At 61.4% G+C, this 25,310-nt stretch overlaps 1 protein-coding gene across 1 annotated transcript in view; it reads right to left on the reverse strand.

Annotated features, from left to right (window-relative positions):
- PTPRS (protein tyrosine phosphatase receptor type S) overlaps positions 1–25,310 on the reverse strand; it is a 65,320-nt gene that overhangs the window by 1,974 nt on the left and 38,036 nt on the right. Inside the window, 23 exon segments of the mRNA XM_039878550.1 lie at positions 2,119–2,244; positions 2,325–2,451; positions 3,113–3,291; positions 3,446–3,731; positions 3,858–4,012; positions 5,876–5,995; positions 6,073–6,248; positions 6,800–6,923; positions 7,001–7,098; positions 8,149–8,196; positions 9,561–9,673; positions 9,884–9,888; positions 9,890–9,895; positions 10,353–10,508; positions 10,871–11,086; positions 11,234–11,327; positions 11,954–12,207; positions 12,743–12,840; positions 13,261–13,869; positions 15,291–15,408; positions 17,710–17,903; positions 19,115–19,420; positions 24,815–25,245. Of these exon segments, the coding sequence (XP_039734484.1) occupies positions 2,119–2,244; positions 2,325–2,451; positions 3,113–3,291; positions 3,446–3,731; positions 3,858–4,012; positions 5,876–5,995; positions 6,073–6,248; positions 6,800–6,923; positions 7,001–7,098; positions 8,149–8,196; positions 9,561–9,673; positions 9,884–9,888; positions 9,890–9,895; positions 10,353–10,508; positions 10,871–11,086; positions 11,234–11,327; positions 11,954–12,207; positions 12,743–12,840; positions 13,261–13,869; positions 15,291–15,408; positions 17,710–17,903; positions 19,115–19,420; positions 24,815–25,245 (4,039 nt within the window).

Raw genomic sequence — 25,310 nt, forward strand, 5'->3', positions numbered from 1 at the left:
GCCCTTCCCCGCTCGGCGGCGGCGCCTTCCATCGACCGCGGCGCTCACCCTCGGCTGACACCGTCCCCCACTGGCTCATCATTTCCTACCGGCGCCATCCGACGCCACCGTCCACCACTGGGTACAGCAGCCGCCCCGCACCCGCCCCCGCCCCGTCCGTGGCTTCGCTTTCTGTGGTTTGTCAGCCACGGGAGACCACGCTCCCGTGTGAAATGAAAAATTTCGGAAATCGACACTTCATAGGGTTTAAGCTGCGTGACATTCTGAGCAGCACGATGAAATCTCTCGCCCTCCGGCCGTGTCCCGCCCAGGACGTGACTCACGCCTCTGTCCCGTGTCCCCACGCTGGACACTCCCACCCGTGAAATGACGCCGTAGGCGTCTTGGTTACCAGACCATCGTGGCTGCACCGCGCTCGGCTCGAGTCCCCCTCGTTTCGCGTCACAGGATGTGGCTCTACCCGTTGGTCCCCTTTCGCTTCTATAGCTCTTCGTCCTGTCCTGTGTCTAGTCGGCGAGTTCACCGCATGAGTGCGCACCGTCCGCCGTCTCTGGCCTCCGCGGGGTCCTCGAACACGTGCCCCGAGGTCAGGGGGCGCGGTGCTCGGCACCCTCTCCCACCCGAAGGCCCCACCCCGCCGACTCGGAGCCACAGCCTGATGCCACTGCCGCCGCCACCGCCGCCGCCACCGCCCACTGGCGTCCTCCCTCCGCTCGACCGCCCTCGCGGGTCCTGCCCGGCGCTGCCGCCCAACGTCACTCCGCCAGCTTCCACATGCCATGGCCCAATGTCACTCTCCCAGCCCATCACCGTCCACCATCCACGGCGCCATCTTCCCCTGGCTCCCTCTATCCGCCTTCGCCCGTCGCCTGCCTCTTCCCAAACGCTCTCCACAGCACCGTGGTGACGCCCAACGAGGCCACCTGACCCTGAAGGTCTGCGTTCCCACCACCTGCCTCTCCTTCTCCAGGTCATCTTCCTCTGTCTCAGACCCTGAGCAGCGCTGTCTCCTCCCACTCAACGTCCATCACTCTTCACTACAAGACGTCGTTTTCCACTCACTTTCCTCCCCCGCCCCATCCCCCACCATCCCCATCCCCGTAGGCGATCAGATCCTTCTCCAGCGTATCTTCCTCCGACCGCTGCGGAAGACGTGGATGCAGTCACCGACCTGTATCCCCGTTCATCGGCATTTCAGCCAGATCCGGGCGTGCCCCATTCCGGCGACCGTCGGACTTCGCGCAGCACCCCATTCCTTCGTCCGGATACGCTTCATTCCGTATGTCGGACGCGCGGCGCCCCCCCATTCCCATGATGCGGACGCGCGCTTCATTCATGGGTCGGGACGCTTTTGGGCTCGGTCCGTCTTCATCACCTGACGCCGTCCGTGTCCGCAGCCCCTGCCCAGATCCGGCGCCGCGCATCGCCCGCTCATTGCTGCCAGGCCGTCGGCTGCCCGGTGACCCTCGCGCGCCAGCCGCGCGCGTCATCGCGCTGCGCCAGCCTGGAGTCGGGCTCTCCGCCCGTGCATACCCGACCGCGCCGTGCTGACATAAGCCTGCCCAGCCCGGCCCCCCGCCTGCATGCTCACGCTACCCCATAACTCCGTTTCTCCAGGTCACCCAACCGCTCCCATACCACCTCCGGGGCTGTCCTTCACCCACCCCCGTTGTGGCCTCCTCCACCCTCCCCACCCCATGGTGCTGACCGCCACCCTTCACCACCCTTTTCCGTCCCATGGCTCGTTCCCACCGCCCAGCACCCCTGATCTCTCTCACCCAGGTTCCAAGCCTCTAACACGGTCCTCCACGGTGGCTGCTTGGCTGCTTCCAGGGCACACCCCACCCCCTGTCATGTGACCCCCTTGGGCCATGTTCCCCAGTGAGTGGTGCACGCCCGCCCCAATGGGGACACGACAGGGTCAGCACAGGGGCCTGGCCCTCTTTTCCACCCACCTGGTGGTAGGAGACTGGTCAACTGGTCAACTCGTTCTTTTCCCCACAACCTCCCAGGCTTGTTCCCACCCCTGGGCCTTCGCTCTGCCCTCAGCTCGGGATGCGCTGTCCGGACCACCAGGCGGATGCCGAGCCCGGCCCGCCAGCCCGGCGCCGCACTCACCCGGGCGTCCGTGACCTTGAACTCCCGCAGGATGTACTGAGGCATGTTGTACTCCGCCATCGGGTCCACCACGAAGTACTGGTAGCGGGCGGAGCGCTCGGCCGGCCAGTACTGGTGACATTTCTCCTGTGGAGGGGGCGGCAGCTGTGGTCAGCCCTGTCCGGGGCCCCGCCGGGCCCCCGCCGGCCCCCCACGGCCCCGCCTACCCGGCCCATCTCCCGAAGCTTGGTCAGCATCACCACGATGGTCGAGTTGTTCTCCCAGAGCATGCGCCAGAAGTCCTCTGTGGTCTCTGCCAGGGGCCCCTGCGTGGCGATGTAGGCCTTCTGCTGCCTGCGGGGTGGGGACGGTGAGGGCGCGGCTGCGGGGAAGCCCGGGCCTCGAACCGGCTTGATGCCGCCTCCGGCAGCCATGCCCTGCCTGCCCCGGAGAGGTGGCCAGTGGACCATCTCCGCCCCGTCTTACTCAGCACCCCCAAAGATTCCATGGGCGGCGCTGACCTCTCCCGCAGGTGTCAGTAAGCTACCCTCACTTGTCTGCACAAGCCAAGCTCTCCCTCACCTCGAGGCCTCTGCACAGGCCGTACCTTCCGCCTGGACTCCCTCCCCTGGCCAAGGTTTCTCTACCTCAGCGGTGCTGGCATTCGAGGCTGGATCACCCTTGCTAAGGGAGCACTAGAGGGTGTTGAACAAAATCCTTGGCCTCCACCCATCAGACGCTGGAGGAGCCAACCTCCCCTACTCTCGTCACGACAATCACCAACGTCCCGCAGACACTGTCAATTTTCCCCGGGTGGCAGAATTGCCTAGACTGAGAACCACTGATGAAGAAGAGAAGACGGAACCATGTTGTGGACAGCGGTCATCGGTTCAATACAAACGGAAAGGGCCTTCGGCTGTGACTGCACAGGGCTGGCAGTGTCCAGCTTTGTCACCCCAGCAAGAATGGAAGCCCCTTGGGGACAAGGCTGGGACCTTGGGCAAAGGCGAGGTACCTGTAGCCATCGATGAAGCTGGCGTTGATGTAGTCGGAGCCCTCCACGCCCCGGATGGGCTGCAGGCAGACCCGCGTGCTCTCGTACGGCATGATGTTCACCAGGCGGTTCTTGAACTTGTTACAAGGCAGATTGGCACTGATGAAGCGCGACGTGTGGGCTTTGGAGTTGGCCAGCCGCTGTGGGGACGAGGAGGCGGGGCGGCCGTCAGGACGGCCTCCAGCCGGAACGCTCAGGGTCCAGCAGCAGGCAGGGGCTCACTGCCCCCAAACTCTGGTCCCCGGCTCCTGACAGCCCCCCCGCCACTCACGGCAGCCTCCCCAGTCCTCCCACCTTGAACTCGAGCTCCATGCCCGCGACGTGCTCTCCAGGCTCCACCTGGGCCAGCTTCTGGATGTAGGCGTAGAGGCTGCGGGCCGGCACCTCCGTGTTGCCGCAGCCCACGGCCTCCAGCAGGGCCTCGTGGATGAAGCTGTACTGGTCCTCGGTCTGCACCATGTAGTTGCGCTGTGACCGCATGAGCGTCACGTGGCCGTACACGTCCACCGTCTTCTCCGGCTTGATCCGCTCCAGCATGGCGTCGATGACGATGAAGCAGCCGGTGCGGCCCACGCCAGCGCTGTGGGGACAAGGGTGCGGTCAGGGGCCCTCGGGAGAGGGGGCGGGCGTGGGGGGTGCGTTGCAGACTGGCAGAGGGTGAGGGGCAGGGCACAGACGGGTGTCGGGTGAGGACGGACAGGCGCACCTGCAGTGGACCACGACGGGGCCGGCGTCCGGCGGGTTGCAGGTCTTGACTCTCCGCAGAAAGGCCAGGAACGGTGTGGGGTACTCAGGCACCCCATGGTCTGGCCACGCCGTGAACTGGAACTGTCGGACTTCGCGTTTCTCGCTGGAGCCATTCTGAGGACGACAGGGACACCGCCCGTCACGGCAGCCCACACCCACATGCAGAGGACGCCCAAACTCATGGCCTCCAGGCCACCACGCCCCTCAGGGACCCCTGGACACTGAGGGGTCTCCACAAGGAAAGTTTCCTGTCCTGCTCAAACAACATGGCCAACACTGCGCTCCAACCTTCTCTCCAAACCGGCTCCCTGCATCTCAGTGGATGGCAGCTCCATCCTTCCGGGCACTGTGGCCGGGACTTAGGGGTCACCTGCGACTCGACTTCTGGGTGTCTACCCCAGAAACCTGAAAATGTTTATCTGTAAAGACACGTTCACCCTAATGTTCACTGCAGTAGGATTCATGGTAGCCAAGACACGGAAACCACCGAAGTGTCCTTTGACAGGTGATGGATAATGGAGGAGATGTGGTATGTGCCTACAGCGGAATATTACTTAGCAGTAAAAAAATGTAATTCTGCCATTTGTGACAACATGGATGGCCCCTGACAGTATCGTGCTAAGTTAAATAGGTCGGAAAGAAAAGGACGAGAATCATGTGATTTCATTTATACGTGGAATATTAAAACTAATGAACAAACAAAACAAAGAAACAAACTCATGGATACAGAAACAGAATGGTGGTCGCCAGAGGGGAAGAGGGGCAGGGGGACGACGAAGAGGGTCAAGGGGGTCACGTGCATGGTGACGGAAGGAGACAGATGTTGGTGGTCAGCACGCAACGGACTGCGCAGGTGTCACGTTATAAAGAAGTACACCTGAAACTTACATGTTATTATAACGTCACCCCGATGCAATTAATTAAAGAAAAATAGATTTCTTGACATTTTCATTTTTTGTCTGTGTCTTGTCCCCACAAGGGCAGGACATTTTGTCTCTCTTGGACCCCGCTGTGTCCTGGTACCCAAGTCAAGGCCTGACCAGTGTATGCTTCATACATGTGAATGAACCCAGAACCCTCACACCCTCTGGTCTGTCTACTCAGTTTTCCGGCACTCGGGCCAGGTGTGTGCTGATGTTGAGAGAGGACCTGACTGGGGTCGGGGGTTCCTCACGGTGCTGAAAGCACCTCTTTTCCCCATCACCACAATAAAAAGCGGCCCCTGGATGGCTAACTGCCCCAAGTGAGAACCACTGATGTGGAAGCCAGAGGGAACCACGCCGCGGACAGCGGCCCTCAGTTAAACCCCCATCTGCAGATTGCTCTGCCGCAACCCCAACTATGTGAGGCCAGCAGAGTCTCCCCAGCTCAGTCCGCTGCCCAAGGCTCAGCGCACCCTAAGGGCAGGGCTCAGACTCCGCCAGGACCCCGTCACAGGCCCAGGGCGGGTGAGGCCAGAGAATAAGAGCATAGGTAACACCTCGGGCAGAACGGATGGAGAGAAGACACCAAGTTCATTGCTAAGTTGGGGTCAGCTGGTTTTGCCCTCTTGCTGTGGCCAGAGACGAGAGGCACCCACCTCTGAGCCTCAGTTTCCCCATCCATAAGTGGGCTTCATGAGGGGTCAACACGCTTGGTCACCTGTCTGATGGGGAGCCCCCAGGGGAGGCGCTGGGGCCTGTCGTCCCTCAGCCTGTCACGCCTCCCACAGCCACTAGCCCCGCCCCTCACACCTCCCACAGCTGCTAGCCCCGCCCCTCCCACCTCCACAGCTGCTAGCCCGCCCCTCCCTCCACAGCTGCTTGGCCCGCCCCTCACACCTCCCACAGCTGCTATTTACGCCCCTCACACCTCCCGCAGCTGCCTGGCCCAGCCCCTCCACCTCCCCTTCCTTCACCTAGCCTTGCGCCCTCCACACCTCCCACAGCTGCTGGCCCCGCCCCTCCCACCTCCCAGCCAAACCCGCCCTGGCCGTACCTTGTGCAGGGAGAATGTCCGCACGCAGAACGTGGCCAGCTCGATGGTGTCCAGCAGTGTGACCTGGATGCAGCCATAGGTTTCCGTGCCCCGGTTGGGCCAGTATTGATCACACTTGATCTGCACCGAGAGCAGAGCAGACGTGAGTGTGGGCCGGGGCTGGCTGGGGGCCCTGGGCAGCGGGCTCCAGGCCTCACCCGTGATTTCTCTTCTAGCCTCGTCATCATGACGATGGTAGCCGAGCGCTGCTCCCACACCATACGCCAGAAGTCACCGAAGGTCTCGGGCAGTGGCCCCTGCGTGGCGATGTATGCGTTCTGCCGCCTGTAGCCATCCACGTAGTTGGCGTTGATGTAGTCACTGCCCACCACGCCTGCGGCCAGGACGAGAAGCCGGGGATGGGTGGGGTGCCCCGTCCTTCTAAGCGGGCTCCACGCAACCACTGGGAAGCCCTCTGGGACTGCCCCAATCTGCCCCCATGAGGTCGCAGCACGTGCTCCGTTTCTCCTGTCAGCACAACTGCGGTGGGGCGCAGATCATTCTCTGCAGGGGGGGCATCCCGTGTATCGTCAAGGGTTGAGTGTCATCCTGGGCCTCCACCCAGGTGTCACTAGCATCCCCGTCCTCCAATGTGTGACTACAAAAACATCCCCAGACGTTGTCAAATGTCCCCAGGGGTCAGAACTGCCCCAGCTGAGAACCAGCGACGTGGAGGAACAGATAGAACCATAACGGACAACGATTATACACATATCTAAAAATTCCCAGCGGCCTCTGACTGGAGCCAGACCAGGCCTGAGACCAGAACCAGGCTCCGGTTTCCCTGTGTGTCCCCTAGCCTGTGCACGCTGGCCCTGGGGTGCGGGGACCTGCGCTGTCTGGAGAACGCGGAAGGGCGGGAGGGAGCTGGGGCTGGCGTGCTACCTTCGATAGGCTGCAGGATGACTCGGGAGTGGTCGTACGCGATGACGTTGGCGTAGCGGTTCTTGGGCTTGTTCACCTCCAGGTTGGAATGCTCCCACGTGAACTGCTGGCCTGGATCGATGGACTGCGGGGGACGGGCAGGTGGGAGGGTCAGCGTGGGTGCTGGCAGCCCGGGAGGGCGGGAGGTAGGGGTGGGCTCACCTCATACTCCTGGGAGAGCTTGAGGCTGTCGTTGGCCTTGAGGCGTTCCGTGTGCTCGGCCATGTCCGCGATGGGGACCGGTGGGTGGCTGAGCATGCCTGCAGGGAGAGCAGAGCCGTGGCGTGGGCTGGTCACTCCGGGGCCAGCCCAGGGGCTGGGGGCGGGGTGCTCTACAGCGTGAGTCTGCGATGGACGAGCTGCGGTTAGAGGGTGTGGCGGGGTGGGGGGGACCCCAGGCCTGCGGGCCTGAAACTGGAGCATTAGAGGCTGCAGCCCAGCCGCTCCCGACGCCCCTGGCTCACAGTGTCTGCCCGCCCCAGTCCCCCGCCCCAGCTGGGGAAGGACTGCCCTGCAGGACCTCAAGCTCCTAGTGCTTTGTGGCGGGAAGCAGGTGGGTGACACGGAAATGAAGCGGCAGATGACAGCTGGCTGGGCCTCCACAAACTCCGTTCCCCAGGGCGGGCGCAGGGGACAGACACCCCTTTCTGCCCTCCTGGGATCAGAGGCAGAGCTGAGGGGTCGGACTGGGGGGAATGTGGGTGTGTCTCAACCCCTCTGGACACCTGCGTGGGGCGGGGGTGCTACGCCCTACTCTGAGGCCTGGTTCTCTCATCAGCTACATGGAACAGTGACGTCCTCGATCTCCAGAGCCCCCGGGGGTGGCAGGAGGCAGCGGAGTGGGCCTGGCTCTTCCTGATGTCTGGTCTGCCACGCCCGTTCCTCTCAGAGGGTGGCGGCTACGTGTGCACCCGCGCTCACGCTCACTCTGTAGCTAAGCGCCGCCACGGACGCACCGGGACTGATCCGTTAAAACACCGCCGGGCTGGATGGTGCACAACTGCTGCTCACGTGCCCCCTAGAGTCCACCCCTACAGGGTCTGCGGCTGGTGTCCCTTTGCCTCGTGGGTCCCCCAGCTGTCGCGTGGGTCGGCTCCTGTTCTTAAATACGTATGTGCCTGTGTGTCTCACCTGTGCCCCTATCCGCCCCGCTAGTCACGACCAGCGGCCCCAGGGCCCAGCAGACCAGCCCTCCCTCCCCAGAAGCCAGCGCAGGACGGGTGGGCAGAGCTAGGAGGCGGGATGGAGAAACCAAAGATGAAAACAAACGGGTGGCGAAAGGAAGCCGAGAACAGGACACAGGAACTAACTTTCAAAGTGAAACCCCGGCTCCCTGAGGGGGCTGCTGAGGCCTGAATCTGCAGAAACAGCAAACAATAAATAAATGAAAACACGCGGGGGCCGCCGCCTCCCCCACCCGCGCTGGGCGCACGCACAGCAGCCAGCCGACAGATGCAGAGGGAGAGCGGCGCCAGCAGCGAGGGACACGCGGCCGCCGGGCCCGACCCGAGGACCAACAGTAGCTGCTGCTTCCCTCCGCCCGGCGTCCGCACGTGACTTCGGGAAGATCCCAAAGTTTTAGGCTCTTCTGTCCACACATCCCCCAGACCAGCCTGGACTCGGGTCCCCTGTTGGGGTCTGCGGGGGGAGTTTTGGGGGAGGATGCAGGATGGTGAAGGAAAAAATGGGGGCAGGGGAAGGATGTATGGGCCGTGCGGCCCTCAGCTGAATGCTCGTGTTTAAAGACACCTAGATGGAAATGTAGCTGACGGGGAACAGAAACTCTTTTCTGCCCGGACACAGAAAAGAGAAAGGAGCCCACGAGAGGTGCCGTGTGAGACCTTGCACGATCTGTCGCGGAGGGCTGCAGCCATCGGTTAAATGCAAACCCTCGGAATCCTCATTCAACAAAAACAGGACTGACGAGAGACAGTCCGGCCGCAGCAAAGAAAGGAGGCCATCGGGAATGGCAGTGGAGGCCCTAAGGACAGTGGCCATCGGTTAAATGCAAATGTTTAGAACCTCCAGTTGGAAACGGGACATGAACCAGTTCGGATGCAGGAGGTGGAGAGCAGAGGGCGGGCAGAGGGGCAGAGGCAGCCGTGCTCTGAGCTCAAGGACAGCAGCCATCGGCTAAATACAAGACTCCTATGGTTAGGAGCGGCTGGCACGAGTCCACGGAGAGGGAAACAGGCTGTGCGACTGCTGCGCGGACACGGTCAAGAATAAGATGCCGTCGGCTGCGAGGTGTGGCCGGTGACTTTAGCGGCACCCTATGAACCTACAGGAAACCACGGAGAGGCAGGGGGAGCAGGGGCACCTGTGGCCACTGCGGGGGGAGGGACAGGGTACCGGAGAGGTGTGCTTGCTCGGGGCACGCCCCAGGGAAAACGCCGACACCCGCCACTAAGTGGGCTCGAGACGAGAGGTGTGAGCAGAAGCACCTCCTCCTGCCAGGGAAACGAGGCCTTTTTGGTTTTGTTTGTAGACATCCCTTAGGCTCCCAGAGAAGGCAGCAACCGCCAGTTATGTGCAACCTTTCAGAAGCCTCGCTTGACAGCAAGCAGGGCCCACCCGCGGGGGCGCCAAGCCCCGGCCCCACAGACTGTCAGGAGGCTGGGGTCTAACCGCAGGGGGCGCGGCTGTGCGGGACCCAGGAGCGTGACAGGGAGCGGCGTCCTCTCCGGCTGGCCTTGTCCCTGCACCGGGCAGGGGCGCGTACCTGGCGTCTGGAAGTTAATCCGCCTCATTTCCACAGGGTCCTTGGGGTGGTGGGGGGCGAGGTCGGCGTTGTTCAGCAGGCACTTGGTGCGGGGCTCCGAGTCCTTGCGTTTGCTTCGTGGGGGGAGAGCGGGGAGTGTGTGAGCACCAGGGAGCCAAGTGTGCACACGGATGGCGCAAGCCAGCCCCGCAAACGCGACCCAGCAGGCAGGACGAGGTCAGCATGCGCGCACGGCCAGGGCGGCCGGGGCACCCACCCCGCGGGCTCGGCGCCATCCCAGCCCCTTCCTCAGCCTCCCCTCCAGGGGTAGGCCCAGTGCTTACCTGTCGGGTTTGCTGCTCCCGCGTGCAGACACAGGTGAGGAGGGGAAAGAGGACAGGTGAGCGTGTGCTGGCCATCCGGGGCCTGCTCGGTGACGGCAGGTGGCCTCGACCTCGCTGAGCCTTGGCCGTGGCCAGAAAATGGGGCCAACTCTCCCTGCTGGGTCCGCCCCCGCCTTCTAAGCTGGGACACGTCCCAGGTGGCCCGCCCGATGACTTTCTTCATTAAACGGGACAGGGGCCGCCTCTGCCTCAAATCTTGCTGAGTCGTGTGGGGCTCGCGAGCAGTTGCATTGCTGGCGGGGTCCGAACCCCAGGCCGTGGGACGTCGATCAAGCGGCTTAACTTCTGAGCTTCGGTTTCCCTATCCGTCCCAGCGAGGGCCTCTGTGAGGACCTGAGACGACCCCCCCCTCAGGCCGCCCCGAGCCCCCCCCTTTCCAGGTCTCCCCCGCAGGAAGCGGGGTCCCCACTTTGTAGAGCAAGATGGCGATGACGATGCAGATGATGAAGACCACGGCCAGCACGGGCCCGATCACCCAGATGAGGCCCTCCTCGCCGTCCACGATGGGCTGGGGGTCGGGGTTGTCCAGCTGGAAGGGGTCTGAGAAGGGGCTGGCTGCAAACGTCTGCAGAGCGGGGTGGAGAGCAAGGACCCCCCTCAGGGCCCGTCCCCCTCGCGGTGGCTCCAACAGAAGCCTCTGTGTCCCCGGCCCCGCTCCCCCTCCTCCGGCCCCACGAGCCCACCCCACGTCCAAGTCCGGGACCGCCTCGTCTTTGCTGAATTCCTAGACGTGCGTCAAAGCCCCAGCCCCAAAGCTCCTTCCCCTAAACGCCTTCCTCCTGGGAGTCCCCTGACTTCCACTGCAGGGAGCTGGGGTGGGGTCGTGTCTGGATCTGAAGTCCAGGCCCCGGGGGCTGAGGCCGCCCTGGGGTCCGCCTCCCTGGGGGGGGGGGTGCCGGATACGGGCAGACACCCGGGGAGACTCACGGGCTCACTCTTCTGAAGCGCAGCGAGCACGAAGAGGACGTAGCGGTGGCCGGGCTCCAGGCCTCTGTTGTCAAAGCCTCCGTACTGCTTCTGGTCGCCTGGCTGGAAGGTGGACGGCAGCACGGAGAAGCGCGCCGCGATGTAGGGCCGGGGCGCCTCGAGCTGGCGGGAGTGCCGCAGGCTGCGCCGCTGCAGCCGGGAGACGTCCTGGGTGAGCTGCGGAGACAGGCGGGCGGCCGCTCAGAGCCTGGCGGGGCGCGGCGGGGCACGATGGGGCGGGGCGCGGCGGGGTACGATGGGGCGGGGCGCGGCGGGGCACGCAGTGGCCAGGACGTCTGCCTGTGGTCAGGCCCCAGCCCTCACCTCCTCCAGGTCCATGTCCTCCGGGCTGCCCAGCGGGGTCAGAAACTGGCCACCACGAGACTTGCGCAGTGGCACCATCACGATGAAGTAGCTCCTGTTGGGAGGAGTTAGAGGGGAACCGTCCGTCGTCGTGAGCGAGCCATGCTGTCCGGGAGCGCGTGGGGAGTCCTTGCACTGAGCCTTCTCTTCTCCCCACAATGGTGGGCCTTTCCCCTGCAGCCCCAGCCCTACATAAACCTACAGGCCTTTGATGACACTGTGCCTTCTGCCCAGGGAGCCTACCCCATGCAATTATAGCCCTTGAACCCCTACACAGCCTTCGAAGCCCCCACTTCCATGCCCACACATTTTTGGAGCCTTTAATTTTCCTCTGCCTCCCAAGCAAAGTCTTCTCCCCACTGGGGACTCTGGTGCCTCTTACTGCCACATCAAGGGGCCAAGCTTCTGTGTTTAAGATTTTCCCCATCAGTCTGGGAACCCCAAATCAGTAGATGACCAACTAACTATACAGGGATGTCAGGAAATGCTGGAGAAGCAGACACAAGACCACGTGTCGTGACCACGCCCATGAGGAGCATGGGACACGTGACATGAGGCTCATGGAACCCCCACTTCATATGCAGGTGAGCAAACGCAGGCACTAGAAGGTGCAGTGGGTGGCCCCGGTCCCACGGCTGGCTGGGGGGTGTGAGGGGTCCCGGGGGTGGGGGTCGAGCATACTGGACGGGCACGGGGCTCTGGCCGTCAGGCAGGTACACCAAGATGAAGCCGTCAGTGTCGGGCTTGGGGGCCACGCTGGGCTTGCCGCTGAGCAGGTTGAAGGCGGTCCAGGCAGTGACAGTCTGCTGGAGGCCACCCAGGCTGCTGCCGCGGTTGGTCAGCACGAAGTTGTAGAAGGTGTTGGGCTTGAGGTGCGTGATGAGCTTCTTGGTGGTTCGGCCGTCTACGTCCAGCGTGAGCCCATTGTACTGGATCTGTGGGCCAGGTCCGGCTCAGTGTGGCTCTGCGCCCAGCCCCCACCCCAACCGAGTGGCAATCCAGACTCGGCCTTGACCCCGCCCAACTGACCCAGGCTGAGCTCTGACCCCAGGCTAAGCCCCAACTCTGACTGAGCTCTAATCCTAAAACTGGGCCCCAACTTCTGACAGAGCCTCAATCCTAGCTGAGCCCCGGCTCTGAGTCAGCTCAGTCTGACTGAGCCCTAGTCCCAGAAGCAGCTCCCATCCCAGACTTAGCCTGTTTAGACTGAGCCCTGATCCCAGGTGAAGTCTCGAGCCCAGACTGAGCCTCTATCCCAGCTGAGCCCCAGCTCTGCATCCCAAGCCTGTCTGAGCCCTAATCCCAAACCGAGCCAGAACCCAGACTGAGTCTCGACTCCCAGTGAAGCCTGCTCCCACCCAGCCCAAGCATAGCCGAAGCCCACCCCCCACCCCGCGTCAAGCCCCGACTCCGGGCCGAGCCCCAGTGCCACCCTGGCCTGCTGGCCCGCCGGCCGCCCTGGGGCCGCACCTTGTAGGGCGTGGGAGAGTCGTAGTTGTCGGGGAACTCCCAGCTGAGCAGGACCGAGGTCTTCATGATCATCTTCACCTTGAAGTTCTTAGGCGAGACTGTGCGGGCAGCGGCCGAGCGGGAGAGAGCAGAAGAGAAGCCGGGTGAGCGCGGTGGGCGGGGCGGGCAGGTGGGGTGGCACGGGGCGGCCCAGGCGCTCCCTGTCGTCTGCTGTGCCTACGGCCTTCCTGCCTGGCCCTGGCCCTGGCCCGGCCCTGCCTGGCCCTGTCCCAAGTCCCTGCCGGGGGAGACGGCGCGGCTGCAGAGAGAAGGTGGAGGAGGAGGGGGGGGAGACGGCGGTGCCACCGAGGCAGGTCCCACCTTTGCCAACGCCAGAGCCTGGGGGTCCGGACTCGCCTCGAGCGTCCATGAGGAAGCAGAAAAGTGAGCACTTACCTGGCGGGGGGGAGGGAGGGGGCTGGGGTGGGGGGGGCGCGAGGCCCAGTCCGGCTCTGGTGCGGGGGTCGCCGCGCGCCTACCTTGGTCCCGCAGGAACGTCCGGTAGCGGACGGGGGGGCTGTAGGGGCCGGGGCCCCGGCGCGTGTGGGCCCGCACTTGGAGGTCATAGGCCGTGTCGGGCTTGAGGCCCTGAAGCGTGAGCACGTTCTCGGCACCTGGCTCAGCTGCCGCCGGCAGCTCGGTCTCTCGGGCGGGGCCCAGGGTGCCGGCCTCCCGGACGGCCACCGTGTACTTGACAATGGCCCCGTTGCGCTCAGCGGGCACTGGCGGCAGCCAGCGCAGCAGGACGGTGCCGGCCGAAGCATTGCCGGCCGCCTCGAGGATCTGTGGGTGGCCTTGGGGTGTGTCCTCCGGGATGCTCAGGACCTCCACCGCCTCCTCGCCCAGGCCGCCGCGGCTCCGAGTCGCCAGCCGGAACACATACGTGGCCCCCTTGTGCACGCCGGATGCAGTGTAGCGGTCCTCAGTGGGCGGGAACTCCAGCGTGGCCAGGGGCGACGAGTCCTCGCGGCCGAACTGCAGGCGGTAGCCCAGCACCTGGTCCTCGGCGGTGCTGGCCGGGGGCTCCCAGCGCGCCAGCAGGCTGCCCTCGGGGGTCTGCTGCACCGACAGGGTGGGGCGGCCCAGCACTGCGGGGACACGGGGCTGGCATCAACCGCCACCCGCCAGGCTCGGAGCACGGGGCGGGGGGTTCTGGTGTTTAAAAGTGGGTCTCTGGGAGGCCTCAGCGAGAAGCAAAGCCTTGAAGGAGGGGAGGGAGGGAGCTGTAGGGGGGTCTGGAGGGATAGTGTTCCGGGCAGCAGAATCAGCCGGTGCAAAGGCCCTGGCACGGCAGGCCGTGCGCCTCCGCCCCCTTCAGTCCGTTAAGCCACACGCCTCTTGCTGTGCTTATCTGACTCCTGCTGGGGCCGGATTAACGCCCATGGGACACGGGAGTGTCCAAAATCCTGCTCATGCCTCGTGGCCCTCAAAGTCTCAGTAATGACGAATGCGCCAAGAGATTTTGGGGTGAGGTTAAGAAAAGGGAAGGCTGGGTTATACAAAAGAAACCAGGCTTCTCCACTGCAGGATTTATCAGAACCTTAAATGGACTGTGCCATGGGCAGTCAGTGAATGCAGTGGGTTCGGCTTAGCAAGCAGCACCATGCAACATCCCCGAGAGGGGAGAAATAGATCACGGGAGGCTCCTTGGAGGAGGTGACATGTGCACGGACTAGGCTGGCAAAGGAAACAGTATGGGCAGGGCTGGCGGCAGTGTAGAGAGGGGCCGTGTCTAGCCTGAATGTCAGGCTATGTGCTCAGAGCCGTGGCATCAAGGGTCCCCGAGAAAAGAATGGGTGTGGGAAGGGGGACGGGGGCCTTTCTACAGCTCCTCAGACACGCTAAGCTTGCTCCCCTCTGCCGGCTTCTGCCCAGGCTGCGCCCTCTGCCTAAAACATCCTCCTTGTTTCTGCGGCTGCCTCTCACCTCACTCAGCTCAGTTGTGGCTGGGGAAAAAAACAGAATCTTGGGACTGATGAGAAGGGCCAGAAGGGGAAACTGAGGCAGGGCTGCCAAGAGAGGCTTCACGGTACAATTAGGGAGATGGGCGCACCACCCCAAAATGACAACCCACCCAAGGCGGTCGGAGCCATGATGGGGTAGGACAGAATGCTGGGGAGGCCCAGAGAGTGCACGGAATCAAGACTGTGGGATGCGGGTGGGGTGCGGTGGCTTGCGGGGGTGGGGAAGGACTCCGTGAGCAGGAAGAGACAAAGCAAAGACCTGAAGGATGGGGAGAAGGGTGTCCGGGCAGAGGGACTGGCGGGATAAAGCCAGAAGGGGACAGAGAACGAGGCGGGTACAGTCAGCTGCTAATTGTTTGCCTCTGGCTCAAGCCAAGTCGCTGGGGAGGTGGAGAGGATGACGGGGTTGGACCCTGCTGGGCAGCACCCCCCGCCCCGCCCTGCTCTGGCTGTTCCTCCTGCCTGGCACACCCTCTCCGCACGGGCGCTCAGGAACTCTGCGGGGACACTAGGAGAAAGGGGACCATAATGGGGGGGTCTCATACCTGCTCCCTTGGTCACTACCACCTTGGGTTTGCTGCGGGCACCATCGCCTTTCATGGTGTAGGCGGCTACAGTGATGGAGTAGGCGGTCTCAGGCTGCAGGTTTGTGATGACCATCTCCTGCAGGTGGGGGTGGGGTCAGCGATGCAGCCAGGGCTGAGACCAGCCTTGCCCACCCTCCTCCCCGGGCTGGGCTCGAGCAAGGTGGATGTGGGGCCTGGTCCTCAGGCAGAGACGTGCACCCGAGCTCATGCACAGACCCTGGCAGGCAGCACGTACATGCTGAGATGGGCACACGCAGCCTGACGACCCTGTCATCACCTGCCTGGACCAGGGCGGTTGCCGCTGCCCCAGAGATCTAGCTCCCACCCCCATCCCCAGTCTGTCCTCCCCAAAGCGGCCACCAGAGGGCACCTGTGAGCACCTCAGTCAGGTCTCGCGGTTTCTCTGCCAACAGCCCTCCAGAGCTCCCACCTCCCACAGGGTAAAAGCCCAAGTCCTCCCCACCCAGAAGGCCTTGCCCCACCTACCCCATCCCTCCCTCTCTCCCTCTCGCTCACTCTGCTCCAGCCACACAGGGCTCCTCACAGCTCCCCCAACACAGACCTGCCCCAGGACCTTTGCACAGGCTGCCCCAGGACCCTCTACCTCCACTACGCCCACTGGGAACTCCCTATGCACGTCGCAAGAGCCAATAGTTAAGTTTTCAGGAATTTTGCAAGCCAGTTATTAAATACAGCCATTATGTAAAGGCAAATTATGTAAACTTGTAAATAAATATTAAAAACAAAGGTATTAACTACTCAAAACCCCTGTCCCTAAATATCCCACTGCCTTTTCCTCATCTACACTCTCGAGGTTATTCCGTCTCGTATCTTGTGGTAGAAAGCGAGCTACACAGCGACGAGCTAGTGCACATCCAGTCGGCACCCTGAAACCGACGTGGTGAGGGCATTTACATGGGGGCAGCGGGGACATGCTGCCGGTCAGGCCCCCCAACCCGCCCACCTGGGGAGACGACTGTTCAGCCTTTACACCACGGTCCATGCCCTGCCACCATCAGAGCTGCGACTCGACAGCTATCTCTGTCTTTTCCCCATTAATGTCCCTTTCCCACACTGGACTGGCTCGGGGCTCTTCCTTGGTCATTGTCACACCCGTAGCATCTGGCATAGGATCCAGGTGCTATACTAGATCTCAGTCAATGACTTCTCAATCATCCTGACTTGCACACATACCCACGTACACTGTCACACGTGTGCCCATGTCCCCACACATGCGGACCCACAAACACGGTCTGGCATGCCTGGGTGCTGTGGGGTGACCCCAGGTCAGGAGCATGATGAGGGGGACAGGGATGCATGAACACAGGGTCTCCTGCCCCTGAGCCCCCGGGGTCTCGGTGGGTGGGAGAGGCTGAGCTGGAGCCCATGTGCTAACTTCCCCCAGGGTGGGAAGAGGCAGAGCCTACGGCCCCCATGTAAAGGGCGGAAAAACAGCCCAGAGAGGCAGCGACTTGCCCGAGGTCACACAGCAGTCCCACCTCTGGCTTAGAACCGCCCCAGAAGGCGTGGGGGGCGGAGACAGCGGTGCCGCAGGCGTCCCCTCTCACCCTGGGCTCCCCACCCCTCTTGTCACTCAAGGGCCAGAATGAAGTGGACGTTTTTGGCCAGAGACAAATTTCTAGGCCAGGGAGGGCTGAGGCAGGTGATAAAAGAATCAGGCTGGGTTGGAAAGTGTCCTGGTTCTGGTCTGGGTTCGTGGGAGGCGGTGGGGCGCTGGGGCGCAGGGGTGGTGGGGTGGAGGATGGGCCCACGCAGTCAGAAGGCACTCCGGGCTGCGGGAACAGCTCAAGCAGAGGGGTGGTGGTGAGGACCGCAAAGTGTGGGGCAAGCCAGGCATGAAACGGGGCCGTGAGCCCCTCAGACTCCAGGAGCCACCCAGGTATGGATAACGAGTGACCTCCAGGTCCAGGCCTCTGCCTCGTGTCAGGGTCACCCCTCCCGGGTCTCCAGCAGGTGCCACCTGGGGTTGCCTGCCCATCTGCCTGATATGAAACAGGCTGCTAGCTCCCCGAGGCGCTGTGGTGCACATCGGGGGACTCAGAGGAGGAGACCCTTTGACAAGGGACCTGCGGGGGGGGGGATGGGAGGGACGGAGGGGAGGGGGTCACAGCACAGCACGGCCCGCGGGAAGAGCAAGAGCTCGTCAGTGGCCGGAGGGAGGACGCTACTTACATATTCGGCTGTGTCGTCCGTCTCCCACTGAGCGCGGGAGGAGGCGGCAGGGGAGAGAGGAGGAGGTGAGCGGGGTGGCCAGAGAGAGAGAGAGAAGCAGCGAGGGGGCAGGAGCGCAGGGCCGGCCCCGCCCCACCCGCCTGGGGCCCCGCCCGCCCAGGCCTCGCCCCGGAGCCCCGCCCACCTGGGCATCAGCCAGCATGATGTCCTTGATGCGCGGTGGCCCACGGGCCTCGGCGCCTTCCATGCGCACGTAGTGGACCTGGTAGCCGCGGATCTGGCCGTGCTGCCGGCCGGGCGCGGGCGAGCGCCACAGCACGCGGATGGCCGTGGCGTTGAGCGCCTCCGCCTCCACCTTCCGCGGCGGCGCGCTGGGCACTGGCAGGGGGAGCGGAGGGGAGGGCCGGGCGGGGCCGTTACTGGGGCGCTCGGCCCCGCCCCGGGCAGCTGCCCGATGCCAGGGTGCCGAGTGGCTGCCGGTTAACCATCAGCCGGGAGCGCACGCCTCCTTCACGCCTCCCCCAGCCCGGGGAGGGGGCCCTGACGGTGTGCCCCATTCACAGACCGGCAACTGAGGCCCCCAGCGCCGATGGGCCGCAGGACGCCCGCGGGCCAGCCGCACCCTGTCCTAAGAGCGCTGTGCACGCTGCCACCATGCTCACAGTACCCCTTCTGGGCAGGGGCTTATTCTCGTTTACAGACGGGGAAGCTGAGGCCCAGCGCATTGACTCCGTGATCACAGAATTAAAAACAGCCAGAGCCGAGGTCTGACAGCAGACAGTCCAGCAGCGCGATCCCACAGACCGCGGTGTGCGCCCAGCCCACTCGCACTGGGCCCGGGATCAGAGCCCTCGCCACGCACGCCCACCCCAAGGTCTGGCGGGACGAGCCGCTTCATTCCTTCCCCATGCTTAGGACATAATGCAGGGCCGCCCACTGGAACTTTAGGCCAGTGGCTCGGACAGCAAACCCGGTTCCACCAGGCTCAGCTTTATTCGGGAAGCTGCTTGCTTTATCCAGCCCTACGCCCTCGGCTTCAGCCAGTGAGCACCCCGTCTCACTCTGCAGCTTAAAACTTTCCACCTTGCAATCGGTCACCGCGGGAATACTGACATCCCAGAAACTGACCAATGGAACGAATCGGTCTCTGTCCCTGGGGAGCTAGCGGGTGGTCAAGCGTGATCAGCAGACGGGCGACCTACTCCTAGGGAGGATGATGGCTCAGAACCAGGACGCTGCAGATTCCATCTCAGCCCAAGATAAATCTAAAAGCTGGGCTTCGGGGGTCAGGGGCCACGAGTTTTTTTGCAAGTGCCACTTGCTGTTTCTTACACTGTTTCCATGGTTTCCACCATTGGAGCAAAATATAGGGCTGCCACTCAACTCTCCCGGCACAAGGCTCAGGTCTAGAATGGAGGATTCCAGAACCAAGGCGCCCTGGTTTCTCAGGAGGCTGCGGGCTTCGTCTCCCTCTCGTGACACTGGCTTCTACCTTTTGGCCACCAGCCAGCCCAGTTTTCCAGCTAGGAGGCTCCGAGGCTGGCCCGGGCTGGGGCCTGCGGGGGTCCCTGGGCCGGGGCGGTGCTTACCGTCCTCGTCGGTGCGGATGACCACGGGCGAGCTCTCGGGCCCTGGTCCCACCTCTGTGTGAGCGACAGTCGTGATGCGGTACTCCGTCCACTTGTCCAGCGCCTCCAGCAGGATCTGAGTGGTGGTCGGGGGGATGCCGTTCACCTCCTTGGGTTGCGGGTCCTCCGAGCCCAGCGGTCGGTAGCGGACGCTATAGCTCACCAGGGCCCCGTTGTGCGTTTCCGGCGGCGGCGGGCGCCAACTTACCAAAATGGCCGTGGAGCGCGTGCTGACGCACTTAACATCTTGAGGGGGGGCAGACGGTTCTATTGGAGGGGAGAACGTGGGGTGTGGAGGTGGGATGGGCGGGGAGGGTCGGGGAAACAAAAGATGGGAAAGAGAAAATAAAAAAGAAGATGATAACAAACAAAACAGGACTAAAGCAAAGAGAAGTCGAACCCAAAAGAAGCGGGTGTCAACCAAAGGTGAGATGGGCGGGTGGGGGTGGACCGGGAAGGCTGGCCAAGAACACCTCACTCGCTTATGGGGCTGCAACTACTTGGCACACAGTAGGTCTCAGGTAGCCTGTGGAGCACACGTTATGTGCCAGGCATTGTGACGAGAGAAACAGTAACAAAAGCCCCATTTACTGGGCACCTACTATGCACCAGGCATGGTGCCAAGGGCTTTATAGAATAACAGCAAAAGTATCAAGCCCCTACTCTGCGCCAAGCGCCATGCCAAGGGCTTGATAGATTCATAGCGGATGTACTTGTTTGTCCAACATCTACTGTGTGCTAGACACCACGCTGGAGGAAGGACAATAAAAGCCTCACTTACTGGGTACCTACTATGTGCAATCGCCATGCCAAATCGAAAAGCAATAAAAGCCCCATTTATTAGGTCACTATCATGCGCCAGGCACGGTGCCGAGGGCTTCGGAGTAACAGTAAATACTTATTTGTTGAACGCCTACTATATACCAGGCACTATGCCAGAGGAATAGCAAAAGCTCCAATTATTGGGCACCTACTGTGTGCCAGGCACAGCACCAGGGGTGGGATGACAGTAAACACAATAATTTACTGAGCACCTACTGTGTGCCAGGTACTATGCCAGAGGAATGGCAATAAAAGCCCCATTTATTGGGCACCTACTGTATGCTAGGCACGGTGCTAAGAGCTTCACAGGATAACAGTAAATGCGTTTATTTATTGAACACCTCCTGTGTGCCAGGGAAATGGCAATAAAAGCCCTATTTACTGAGCACCTGGTATGTGCCAGCCACCGTGCCAAGTGGAAAAGCAATAAAAGTCCCATTTATTAGGTAGCTACTATATGCCAAGCACCATGCCAAGGGCTTTGTACAATAACAGTAAAATATTTATTGAACCCTGTGTGTCAGGCACTGTGCTAGGTAATAGCAGTAAAAGCCCCACTTATTGGGTACCTATTATGTGTCAGGCATGGTGCTAAGAGCTTCACAGAATAACAGTGAACACATTTACTTACTGAACACCTACTGCGTGCCAGGGCAACGGCAGTGTTAGAGATCGCAGTAAAAGCCCCACTGATTGGGTACCTAATGCGCGCTAGGCTCAGTGCTAAGAGCTTCCCAGGTTCACAGTAAGAGCATCTATTTACTGAACACCTGTTCTACCAGAGACCCCAAAGGCCACCCCAATAGCTTACTTCAACCACTGCAACCAGGAACTTGGCCCACTTGAAAATAATGCCCATGTCTTAGGCACCTACTATCTGCCAGTTAGCATGCCAAGGGCTGTATAGAGTAATACACGTGCCTGTTTATTAGACATCTGCTGTGTTGGTCCCAGGCTCAATGCTTTACAGACAACGCAACCCATATTTAGCACCTACTGTGTGCCAGGGTCTTTATAGGTCAGAGTTCTGTTTTGAACCCTTACTGTGCATCTGGCACCACACTAAGCCCATCACAGAGCAACAGCGAGTCTCATTTATTGAGCGTCTACTCCGGGCTGGGTATCATAATGGCCCTCTAAAGATAAAAGTAACGGTTGCCTTTTATGCAGCACCTACTGTGTGCCAGGCACTGTGGCGAAGACTTTATCAGATAAAGCCCTCACATATTAAGGAAAAACCCTCACATATTAAGCACATACTGTGTGCCAGGTACTGTGTTGGGGCTTAGCTGAAAAACAACCATTCCCTCATATTTAAGCACTTACTATGTGCAAGGCACTGTACTAAGGATACTTTAATAGTTCTCACCTCTTAAGAACCTACTGTGTGCTAACAACTGTTGTTACTGGATTACAGCAGTTGTCCCCATACATTAAATCCCCACTGTGTGCCAGGCACTATGGAAAGAGCCTTATATAAAAACAGTACTAGTTCTTATTGAGCACCTACTGTTTGCACACACAGTGCCAAGGGTTTTGCAGATAATAACTCCATGTTTTGAGCACTAACTGTACCAGCACCACGTTAGGCCCTTTTGGACTGATAATGGCTCCCGTCTGAGCACCTACTATGTGCCTAGCATAGGCTAACCTCTTTAAATAAAGTGCCACTTATCGAGCACTTATTGCATGCTAGCTAGGCGTCGTGTCGAGAGCTTTGCAGAAGCATAATGGTAGCCCCCACGTTTTGGGTACCTACTGTGTACCTGGCAAACTGCTAATAGTGTGACAAACTGCTAATAGCTTCCATTCACTGAGTGCCAACTATATGCCCAGCACTGTGCCAATCCATGTTTAGATTTAAAACAAGCTGCATATATGGAGCACCTACTGTATACCAGGCAATGTACTAAGGGCTTTGTTGACTAACGGTGACAGTTCTCACATACTAAGCACGTACTGTATGTGTTAAGGGCTTTACAGAATAACAGTAATAGCCTCCATATGTTGAATACCTACTATGGGCCAGGCCCTGTGTTAAGGACATTACTGGTAATTAGACTCATGTTCTACGCACCTTCTGCATACCCAGCACTCTAATTGCTTTATAGACACAAAATTCGTCCCACTGATCACAGTTCATTTAATTCTCATGACCCGCCCCCAGGGGGCCGGAACTATCACCCCTCTAGCCCCATGTTACAGGTGGGGAAACCACTTTCAAAGCTTACCTGCCTGGTTTTCTATTATCTGTTAAGTGCCTAGCGGGTGCCAGACCCCACCCAACCTGGGAGCTTTTCACGTATCACTTCCTGTTTTACAGATGAAGAAAACGAGGTCAGGAGACAGCAAACTGCCTGCCCGAGGGCACATGGCAAGAGGCAAGACGTGAACCCAGGCTCAGCTGTTGTCCCAGGGCTGTCTCGGTTTGAGGCTGGGAATTCTGACTTAAGCCTATGCCCTCTATCAGCTCAGGCCAGGTGAGGATGGCTGGAGCCACACTCCCTCAGGTGCCCGGCACTCTAGCATCCACCCGGCCTGGAGGAAGGCCCAGAAAGGTCGCCGGCCTTGACCGACATCAAGGCGCAGAGGACCCTCACCATCATGCCAGCCTGTTGTTCACTGAGCATGTGTGTATAGAGTGCTTACTACATGCTCACCCTGTGTTGGACCCTGGGACCCAGAGATGAATCAGAGGCCCCTGTCTTCAAAGACATCAGGCCACGGGAGACCCCAGAGACCACGCGGATGGATTACTTCAACTAGAATGACCTTCCAGACTCAAAGTGAAATACTGGAGCTCCGTCCTCCAAAACTAGATACTTGGGGTCCCCTCCCCTATTTCTTGACCAGCCACCCCAACCAAAAGTGCCCGGGGGAATCAGGCAGGAGTGGAAAAACCAACCAAGGAATGTGCCGGAAGGAATGGATGCGCTGAGAAAGGGGGAGGAAAAATAAAACCAAAACCATAATAAAACATGAAACAACGGTGATGGTAATGATGATGAAAAAACCATAATAAAAGAAAGAAAGACGCCTTCCAGAAAACTCCCAGTCTGGTTACCTACCTTCCACTCTTCAACTGCTAACTTACAAGACTTTCTTACGAGGGAGGGAATGGCGAGTGCTGAGCTATAAGGCCAGACCGAGCTCTGGGTGGGTCTCCAGACGGAAGCGGGCCTGCAGCCCTGCTCTGGCCCCCAGTGTGGGCGTGCTGCAGTTCCAGGCTGGCGCCGACGAGGCGGGGAGGTGGGATGGTGTCTGGGGAGACCCACGGCTGAGTGGTCTGGCCTCCACCTACCCTTGAGTTCAGCCTAAGAAGCCCGCAGCCCCCGGGGCTGTACGCCTGGCCCTGAGTCTCGGCTGTCAGCTCTCTCAGGCCCCGCCCGTCTCAGGGCGAGAAGTGGGGAGTCTCTTCTCCCCGACCCCCTGGCCTGGGCCGCCCCAGAGGTTCGCGTGGCCGGGCTGAAGCTGCTTTCTCGACGACCGTGGCGGCCGCCTCCTTCACAATCCGGCCCAACCTGCGTGGCGTCTGGGGAGGGGGTGGGCGTGAATGGGCACGCGGGGTTCCGGATCCCCATTTCTGGGCAGGCGCCCCTCTTGGCATCGGGGTGGAAAATCGGACGGGGGCTGAACGCGGGCGCCGGACTGCGTGCAGCCCAGAGCGGCCAGGGCAGGTGAGGGGCACGCAGGGTGGGCCGTGTTTGTGAGCCTGCTTGAGACCAGCGCGTACTCACCTTCGCACACCTGTGCCGGGCTCTCACGTGGCCGCCCAGGCCACAGGACCCCCTCACTGATCGCCTCACGCACCAACACCCCCGGCCGCCTGCGAGCCACAGAGGGCTCGGGCCGGGGGCGCGGGGGGTAGGGGGCCGGGGTGGTGGGGCGCCGTGTCCCTGAGGCCCCTGGTCCCAGCGGCTCAGACACCCTGGCCGAGCCGGTTGCTCTTGACTGGCCCGTGACCGCCCCTCACCCCGGGCACACACACAGGGGAGCGTGAATGTCTGAACACTGAGGCTGCTTCCAGACAAGGCCTGGGTGGCTACGTCGTGACTGACTGAGAGGGGGGAGGGGAGGAGGGCCACAGCGGTGGAGGCCACGGCAGTGGAGGCCACGCCACGCTAAGCTGAGCAGAGAGGAGGGAGCAGAGAGGGGAAAGGGCTGCTTAGGCCTCAAGCTTGGAGCAGGCAGGGAAGGCAGTGGCGGGGGCCATGGTGTGGCCCAGCGCCAGCTGCCAGCTGCAGTGTCCTGGCCAAAAGGTGACTTGTTTGGGACAGGCAGGCCAGGCAGGCACAGCAAAAAAGTCTAGGAACTTGAGAGTCCTATACTGGGCTCTGCTCTACCCCCACATCCAGCATGAGCTCTGACCTCCGCTGCCCCTGCCCTCGGTAGCGGGGACCATGCCTTGCGGGGAAGGGAGGGCCACCTGGGGAGGTGGGGTGGTCTCTGTGCCCTTTGCCATCTCGGGGGTGTGAGCTAGAATAGCCTCATGTACCCCTCCAAACTCCTGGGAAATGGGTACCATGTGGCCATTCAGTTAGCCCCAAATTCAGGCGAAGAAGTGGAGAGGCGCAGTCAGCGACTGCTCCCCAACTAGGGGCGAAGCCACAAAACGGCCGCGTCTCGTCCCCCAGGAAGACAGGGAACTGGACTCTGCGGGACCCCACACCCGAGCCCCGTGCCCGTGGACGTGTCCGAGGTGGAGGAGCCAGGCGGGGTCGGCCGGAGGCACCCCCCACCCGCTGCGGCAGGCTCTGCCCAGGTCAGTGCACGCACAGGACATCTGCGCTGGCCGAGGGTCCCCCCCACAGATGAGGGTGGGGTCCACGAGACACCTACTGGACTGCAGCGTGCGCTGCCGAACCACCGACGTGAAGGCGCCCAGGCCTTGCGGGGAGCGCGCCGCCAGGCGGAAGGCGTACTCCGTGTTGGGTTTGAGGTCGTCCACCACGAAGGCCGTGGCCGGGTCGAAGGTCCTCCCGACCTGGGAGCAGGGGCAGGGAGGGAGAGACAGAGAGAGAGAGAGATGGAGAGAGACAGAGAGACAGATACAGAGAAACAGAGAGAGAGACAGACAGTGACACAGAGAGAGAGAGATGGAGACAGAGAAATAGAAAAAAACAGAGGGACAGACAGAGAAACAGGGACCGAGGAACGGACACAGACACGGACAGAAACGAACGCAGAGGTGACGAGAGACGTAACCCAGACACAGAGAGACGGAAATGGGCATAAACAGACACGGGATTACGGAAGACAGATAAGGAGGAATCGAAAGACACGCGGAGACGAGGAATTACAGAGACGGAGAGAGACGGAGGAGAGAGGAGAGGAG

The sequence above is a fragment of the Pteropus medius genome, unplaced genomic scaffold (assembly GCF_902729225.1).
Source record: "Pteropus medius unplaced genomic scaffold, Ma_sr-lr_union100, whole genome shotgun sequence".
Taxonomy (NCBI): Eukaryota; Metazoa; Chordata; class Mammalia; order Chiroptera; family Pteropodidae; genus Pteropus; species Pteropus medius.